We start from the raw sequence: 9372 nt of genomic DNA, 5'->3' as shown, positions 1-9372 counted from the left end.
AAGAAATTACCTGTTGAGTTCACTGAATATACTGTAAAAGTTACGAATGCACTGGGTCAGTGTGTTTTAGTTAATCAGATATGTAAATCATGTCCACTGAAAGTTAAGGGTTATGATTTTCCCTCTAGTTTAATGTTGTTACCTTTTGATGATTTTGATATCATTCTAGGAATGGATTGGTTGTCTAAGCATGATGCAATAGTGAGTTGCCAAAGGAAGCAAGTTACTTTGAAGCGTCTGAATGGTGAATTTATTTGTGTTAGGAAAGATAGGTTGATTGTATATCAAATGTAATTTCAGCACTGTCAGCTTAAAAATTGATTAGAAAGGGATGCGAAGCTTATTTAGCTTACGTTCTTGATTCGAAGGTGACTGAGTCAAAATTTGATTAAGTACTTATAGTCAAGGATTATGCTAATGTTTTTCCTGAAGAATTTCTTGGGTTTCCACCAACTTGAGAAGTAGAATTTGTGATCGAACTTCTGCCTGCAACAACTCCAATTTCGATAACATCGTACAAGATGCCCCTACAAAACTAAAAGAGTTAAAAGTGCAGTTGTAAGAGTTGTTAGATCACGGATTTATTCGATCGAGTGTGTCACCTTGGGGTGCTCCAATTTTGTTTGTGAAGAAGAAAGATAAGTCAATGAGACTACGTATAGATTATCGAAAGTTGAAGTCCCAAAAAAGTATCTACGATTATTGAATGGAAAATTTTGAAGAATGTTTCTAAAGTCTGAAGTTTCTTGGGATTCGTCGGATACTATTGGCAATTCGTTAAAAACTTCTCAATCATTGCTTCACCAATGACTAGGTTATTATAGAAAAACATTGAATTTTTTTGGTCTAATAAATGTCAACAGAGTTTTGATTAGTTGAAAAACATGTTAATCGAAGCTCCAGTATTGACTCAGCCTGAGTCTGGGACGGCATATGTTGTCTACAGTTATGCGTCTCTCAATGGTTTGGGTTGTATGTGTTAATGAAGTCAAGGAAAGTAGTAGCTTATACTTCTCAATAGTGAAAGCCGCATGAGAAGAATTATCCTACACACGATCTTGAGCTAGTCGTGATTGTCTTCACTTTAAAGATATGGAGGCATTATTTATATAGCGAGAAATGTCACGTTTATACTGATAATAAAAGTTTAGAGAATTTAATGACCTAGAAGGAACTGAATCTGAGACAGCGACATTGGTTAGAGCTATTGAAAGATTATGATTTGGTTATTGATTACCATCTAGAAAAGGCTAATGTGGTTGCGGATGCACTCAGTAGAAAGTCATCATTGTTTGCACTTCGAGCGTTGAATGCTCATTTGGCTTTGAATGCTGATGGTTTTGTATTGGTGGAACTAAAGACTAAACCCTTGTTTCTACAACGAATTCGGGAATTGCAAAGTGATGATGGCACATTATTGGTGATAATGAAACGAAACTTGGTTCAAGATAATTTGACTGCTGAATATAGTATTGGTGATTGTGGTACAGTTCTTTACTATGAAAGAATTTGTGTTCCAGATAGATTAGATTTAAAACATGATATTCTATCAGAGGCTCACAGTAGTACCTATTCTATTCATCCAAGTAGCATGAAAACGTATTGGGATTTGAAATTGATTTACTGGTGGCCGTGTATAAAATGTGAGATTTGTGAGTTCATAGCCAAATGTTTGATTTGTCAACAGGTAAAAGTAGAGCATCAGGTGTCGTCGGGATTATTACAACCCATTATGATTCATGAATGGAAGTGAGAGCGAGTCATGATGGATTTTGTATCTGGTTTGCCTGTAACTCTAAAAAAGGAAGACTCGATCTAGGTGATTGTTGACTGATTGACTAAGTCGGCCTATTTTATTCCAGTCAGAATAGATTACTCAGTTGAGAGGTTAGTAGAATTGTATGTGTCAAAGATTGTGAGGTTGCACGTAGTTCCAACATCTATAATTTCTAATCATGATCCACGGTTTACATCGAGATTTTGGAGTAAACTTCGCGAAACTTTGGGCACTAAACTCAATTTGAGTATCCTAAGACGGTCAGATAATCAGAATGAGTAATACATATTTTGAAGGACATGGTACAATGTTGTATACTCGAGTTCAAGGGTAGCTGGGAAAAATATCTACCTGTAGATGAGTTCGTTTGTAATAACAATTATCATTCCAGTATCAAAATGGCACCGTTTCAAGCTTTATACGGAATAAAATGTAAAACACCGTTGTATTGGTCTGAGTTAAGGAATCCAAGATGGTAGGGATTGATTTGATTTGAAAAACTGAAGACAAAGTTCAAATTATTTGAGATTGTTTGAAAGTTACATCTAATTGACAGAAGTTGTATGCGGATTTGAAAAGAATATACATATAATTTGTTGTTGGCGATCGAGTATTTTTAAGAGTTTCTCCGTAGAAGAAAGTGCTACGATTCGACAAGAAAGGAAAGCTGAGTTCGAGATTTATCGGGTCGTATAAGATTACCAAAAGAATTGGTTTTGTAGCTTATGGATTAGCTTTACCTTCTAAACTCGAGAAAATTCATAACGTGTTCCATATTTTAATGCTGAGACGGTACAAATCTAGTCTTTCACACGTGATTCCTTATAGTTAGATTGAATTACAGCCAGATTTGATGTATTTTGAAGAACTAGTGAAAATTTTGGCTTGGGAAGTCAAATAACTTCGGAATAAATGAGTACCGTTGGTGAAAATTTTATGGCATCGACATGGTACTGAGGAGGCTACCTAGGAAACTGAGGAATTGATGAAATTACAATATCCAAATATATTTTCAGGTAACAATTTCGAGGACGAAATTTCCTACGATGGGGGTAGTTGTAACGACCCGTCTTTTAGTGGTGACGAAATAGTGGTTTCGAGACCCCAAATTTTTTTTGTGTCAGCTCATAAATCTTATTTATAGAATATTTATAGTCATTAAGGTCGTATTAAGGTTTGATTAAGAAATTTTAATGTTTAGTTAGCTAATTAAAGAAAAAGGACTAAATTGAAAAACATTAAAAAATGTGTTAATTATTGCATTTGGACGATTTAATAGTTTAACTTATATGAGGAAGGACTTATATGGTAATTAGACCATCACTATATATGTACTAGACGATAATGGGTAGTAATTAGCTGAAATGAAGTTTTTATTGAGGGACAAAAAGGTAAATTAATAAATGTAACTTAAGAAAAATGATAAAAATAATGCTATCATCTTCCTTGGTGCATTGTTTCACTGAAATTAAAAGAAAACACTATTGTTGAGGAGCTTTGGGTTCGTCTAGCTCAATTCTTTTGCATCTAAGCTTGTTTTAATTCTATTTCTTGTAATTTTTATGTTTTTGAGCTCGTTGCAACTAGGTCTAGCTAACCCATACCTTTGTTTTTGAATCTATTAAAAATTTTAGAAGTTTCCATTGATTAATCTTGAATTGTTTTATGATAACTATGTGTTTGTTAGATTTTAGTTGTTTTGTGAAGTGATAATTGTTAGATTTTGATTTAAGGATTAAATTGTTAAAATGTCAAAATTTAAAGGTTTGATAGTGAATTTGATGTATAATAGGGACTGTTAAAGAGCCTAGAATATTTGGTTGTAATTTGGTTCATATAAAATGGTAAAATTTGATAAAAATCGGGTTAGAGGACTAAATTTGTAACAACCCTTACCCGAGACCATTGCCGGAGTCGAGCACGAGGCGTTACCTAACTTAACTTACTAGTTCGAAGCATAAAAAATTGCTTTTAAAATTAATTCACTCATGTTCAATCAATATGTCCCTAAAAAGGCCTTCGAGACCCTAAAATATGCAACAAAAATGGTTCGAGTCCAAACCGGGAACATTAAAAATTTTCTGAATACTTAAACAAATCAAAATAATTTATTTCACTATTCACAATAAAACTATCCACTTGCGCGATAGACACTAATTTAATTATAACTCGAGTTGAGAAACTCAAAATTTAGATCCGTAAATTTTCCCTGAAACTAGACTCATAAATATTCTTATTATAAATTTTATAGAATTTTTTGGTTTACCAATTAGTACAGTTTATTCTTTAATATTTTCCCTATTTCACTATTTGACAGCTCCGACCCCTCTTCACTAAAACTAAATTATCTCATTATACAAAATTCAGATAAGGTTTTTGTTTATTTCCCATGAAAATAAACTCACTAAGGAATCTAGACATATAAATTATGACTCATAATTATTTCTATACAATTTTCAATGGTTTCCTAAAGTCAGAATAGGGGACTTCAAAAACCATTCTAACCCTGTCTCACTAAAATTCAAATATTACAAAATATAAAATTCCTTTGCCTACACCATTTCTTTCATGTGAAAAATAGACTCGATAAGATTTAAATCTATATCTCATGTACTCTCTAATTCCATTTATACTATTTTTGGTGATTTTTCAAAATCACGTCAATGCTGCTGTTCAAAAACTGTTCCATTGCAAATTTTTACTCTTTTATAATTTCTTTGTATTAACTATCATTTAGGCATACATAACACCAAAACATGTTCTTAAATAGTCATTTCAATAGATAATCATTATTTAGTATTTACATACTATACATTAGCCATATTATAAGGACACACAAAATGACTAAGTCCTTATACATGTCATAACTTAAAACGTTTCGAATCACAAAATATCGAGATGGCCTGTTGATAGTGTGAAACGATCTCCGACTTCCTTATCATCCCTGAATTGGCATGGAAATACTATAAAATGAAGGAAAATAAAGGAAGTAAGCATAAAGCTTAGTAAGTTTACAAGCAAATAAATAACAACATTTATCATAAATAATTATACTCATAAATTATCATCAAGTATCATGATCTTTACTTTCTTCTTTACTTACTCTTTTACTTGTTTACTTACTTGCTTATTTAAATAACTTAGGATTATAACTTATTCCTCCCTTGCTGAAATTTCTTTCTCAACTGATAACTGAGATATTCTTTATAACATCCCGAAATAGGGCCTAAACGGAACAGTGGTTGCGAAGCCACGAATCTGAGATAGAAAAGTTTATTGTGATTATTTTTTTATGATTTAACGATTGATTGGATGCATGTGTTAGAATACCGATAAGAAATTTCAGCGATTGCATGTCTGAATTGCATATTAGGGTTTAATTGCAAAAATGGGTAAATGTGAGTTTAGATGATAAAGGATTTAATAGAAGTGCATAATTGAAGTAGAGGTCCTTAAATGGTAATTAGACAATTAGATTTTCATGGGAAAAAATGGGCATGCATAGATAAAGATAAGTAAAGTTTTAATGAAGGTCATTTTAGTCATTTGGTAATAAATAGAATTAAAAGGGAAAAAGATGGCAAAATGTGCTCATCTTCTTCCATAACGGCCGAAATTTCAAGGGACTCCATAGCTAGGGTTTCTTCACTTTCTCAAGCTCATACTAAGTGCATCCAAGCCCAGTTTTTAATGTCTTTTATGTTTTTAGAGTCCTTGTAGCTCGGTTTAGCTTATTCTACTATTAATTCATGTTAGGGTTCATATTTGGAAAAATACCCATAGGTGAAATGTGTTTATTTTGATGTTTTATTGTAGAATATGAAGTTTGAAATTATGTTAAACAACTTTTGCTAGGCGATTTTAAGTGAGAACGAGTAAAACGACATAATCGGTAAAAATACCTAATGTTCATAAGTAAATGTTAGAGTGGGAATTTGATGTTGCCAAAGAAGGGAAAGATGTTCAACATATCCTAAAAAAAAGAATATGGGATGAAGTTTAATTTCCGAGCTTTGGGGCAAAAGTGTAAATATGCAAAAGTTTATGTACAAAATCGTAATTTTGCCAAAGTTCAAGTCAAGGATTGTTTTGATGAATGTGAGTATTAAATAAGCTAAATTTTCTATTATAGATAAAGAGGAACGAAATCCGGAGTTAGACTGGGGAAATAAAAAGGTTGAGGACTAAGTTGCTAAATTTGATCATATTTTGTACCAAGTATCGTCAAGCCAATTCAGGGATCGTAAGGGCATCGGAGATCATTTCACACTATCAACAAACCATCTCGGTATTTTGTGATTCGAAACGTTTTAAGTTATGGCATGTATAAGGACTTAGTCATTTTGTGTGTGTCCTTATGATATGGCTAATGAATAGTATTTAAATACTAAATAATGATTAGCTATTGAAATGACTATTTAAGAACATGTTTTGGTGTTATGTATGCCTAAATGACAACTAATACAAAAAAATTATAAAAGAGTAAATATTTGCAATAGAATAGTTTTTGGACAAGAAGATTGAAGTGATTTTGAAAAATCGCCAAAAATAGTAGAAATGGAATTAGAGAGTGAATGAGATATATATTTAAATCTTATCGAGTCTATTTTCACATGAAAGAAATGATGTAGGAAAATAAATTTTATATTTTGTAATATTTGAATTTTAGTGAGATAGGGTAAGAATGGTTTTTGAAGTCTCTTGCTCGACTTTAGGAAATCATTAAAATTGTACAGAAAGAATTATGAGTCATAATTTATATGTCTAGATTCCTTAGTGAGTATATTTTCAGGAGAAACAAACATAAATCTTATCTCAATTCGTACAATGAAATAATTAATTTTTAGTGAAGAGGGTTGGAGCTGTCAAATAGTGAAATAGGGAAAATTTAAAGAATAAACTCTACTAATTAGCTAAACCAAAAATTCTAAAAATTTTATAATAAGAAGATATATGAGTCTAGTTTTAGGGAAAATTTACGGATCTAAATTTCAAGTTTGATAACTCAATTTATAATTAAATTAGTGACTGTAATGCAAGTGGACAGTTTTATTGTGAATAGTAAAATAAATTATTTTGATTTGTTTCAGTATTCGGAAAATTTTTAATGTTCCCGGTTTGGACCCAAGCCATTTTTGTTGCATGTTTTAGGGTCTCGAAGGCTTTTTTAGGGACATATTGATTGAACATGAGTGAATTAATTTGAAAAGCTAATTTTTATGCTTTGAACTAGTAAGTTAAGTCAGGTAACGCCTCGTGGTCGACTCCAGCAACGGTCTCGGGTAAGGGGTGTTACATTCTTAACCCTTATAACTCACCTAATCTATTTATCATGCTTTTACCTGAACTTTCATGTAACATAGTCTATTTACTAGCCTGTTGAACCACTTGGAATACTAGGGATACTCGGGTCTCCTGTTTGATACTAACATGCCAAAGCCATGTCCCAAGCATGGTCTTACATGGGATCTAATTCCCCGAATGTCATGACATTTGTATCCGCTACATTCCTAATGTTTCAACGGGACTTTTTTACACTGATTCTCTATCATCTCATACTTGAGTTAACATTAAATAATTTCATGAAATAAGTACATAATTGCTCGAAAATAACAATCTTAATAATATTTATTGAAATATTGCTTTTTTTTACCGTAAACTTACCTCGATACAAAATACGATAAAATCTAGCAACTTAGTCCTCAACCTTTTTCTTTCCCCGGTCTAACTCTGGATTTCGTTCCTCTTGATTTATAATAGCAAATTTAGCTTAATTAATGCTGACGTTCATCAAAACAGTCATTGACCTGAGCTTTGGCAAAATTATGATTTTGCCCCTAAACTTTTGCATATTTACACTTTTTCCCCAAGCTCAGAAATTAAACTTCATCCCTTATTCTTATGTTTTATGACATGCTGAACATCTTTCCCTTTTATGGCAACATCAAATTCTCACTCTAACATTTACTTATGAACATTAGGTATTTTTACCGATTATGTCGTTTTACTCGTTTTCACTTAAAAATGCCTAGCAAAAGTTGTTTCACATAATTTCAAACTTCATATTCTGCCATAAAACACCAAAATAAACACATTTCAGCTATGGGTATTTTTCCAAATATGAACCCTAACATGAATTAATGGTAGAATAAACTAAACTGAGCTACAAGGACTCCAAAAACATAAAAAAAAACATTAAAAATAGGGCTTGGATGCAGTTAATATAAGCTTGAGAAAGTGAAGAAACCTTAGCTATTGTGTCCCTTGAAGTTTCAGCCCTATGGAAGAAGATGAGCACACTTTGCCATCTATTTCCCTTTTAATTCTTTTTATTACCAAATGACTAGAATGCCCTTTATTAAAAGTTTAGTTATTTTTATCTACATATGCCCATTTTTTTCCATGAAAATTTAATGGTCTAATTACCATTTAAGGACCTCTACTTCAATTATGCACTTTTATCTAATCATTTATCATCTAAAGCTCACATTTACCCGCTTTTGCAATTAAACCCTAATATGCAATTCAGACATGCAATCGTTGAAATTTCTTATCGGTATTCTAACACATGCATCCAATCAATCAATAAATCATAAAAATTAATCACAATAAACTTTTCTATCTCTGATTCATGGTTTCGTAACCACTATTTTATTTAGGCCCTATTTCAGGATGTTACATTTCTCCCCCTTTAGGGATTTTTGTCCTCGAAAATCTTACCTGTGAAGAGATTTGGGTATTGTTTTCGCATAGCCTCTTCGGGCTCCCATGTGGCCTCGTCTATCCCATGCCTATTCCATAATACTTTCACAAGTGCAATACTTTTGTTCCTTAGTTGCTTGACCTCTCGAGCTAGAATCTTTACCGGTTCTTCATCGTAAGTCATGTCTGGCTGAATCTCAACCTCTGTCGGAGAAATCACATGTGACGGATCTGAGTGATAACGGCATAACATAGACACATGGAACACATCATGAATCTTCTCTAACTCAGTCGGCAAAGCTAACCGATATGCTAAGGGCTCAACTCTTTCAGTCACCTCGAACGGTCCAATAAAATGTGGACTTAGTTTGCCTTTCTTGCCAAATATGAGAACTTTCTTCCACGGGGATACTTTCAAAAATACCCTGTCACTACCCTGAAACTCAATCTCTTTTCTTTTCAAATCTGCATAGGATTTCTATCTATCTAAAGCTGCTTTCAAGCAATCTGTAATAACTTTTACTTTCTCTTCTATTTCTTTAACTAGATCAACCCCGTAAATCTGATTTTCCTTAAGCTCTGTCCAATACAAAGGCTTACAACACTTACGTTCATACAAAGCTTTATAAGGTGCCATCTTCAAACTCGACTGATAACTATTATTATAGGCAAACTCTACCAACGACAAATATTTCTTCCAACTACCTTGAAATTCTAAAACACAACATCTGAGCATATGTTCAAGTATTTGAATAACTCTCTCTGACTGACCATCGGTCTGAGGATGGAAAGTTGTACAAAAACTTAATTTTGTGCCCAAAGCTTCCTGCAATTTCTTCCAAAATCGCGAAGTAAATCTCGGATCTCTATCTAAGATAATCGATAACGGTACT

General features: G+C 32.6%; 1 protein-coding gene across 1 annotated transcript in view; it reads left to right on the top strand.

Moving 5' to 3' along the window:
- The first annotated feature begins 884 nt into the window (after window positions 1–884).
- The window catches only part of LOC128035477 (uncharacterized), a 32275-nt gene continuing 23787 nt past the window's right edge, over window positions 885–9372 (top strand). Inside the window, exons 1-2 of the mRNA XM_052625222.1 lie at window positions 885–963; window positions 1245–1484. Coding sequence (XP_052481182.1) covers window positions 885–963; window positions 1245–1484 — 319 coding nt within the window. The remainder of the gene's footprint in view (window positions 964–1244; window positions 1485–9372) is intronic.

The sequence above is a fragment of the Gossypium raimondii genome, chromosome 12 (assembly GCF_025698545.1).
Source record: "Gossypium raimondii isolate GPD5lz chromosome 12, ASM2569854v1, whole genome shotgun sequence".
NCBI lineage: Eukaryota > Viridiplantae > Streptophyta > Magnoliopsida > Malvales > Malvaceae > Gossypium > Gossypium raimondii.
The sequence above is the reverse complement of the archived record's forward strand: the minus strand, read 5'-3'. Positions and strand labels throughout refer to the sequence as shown.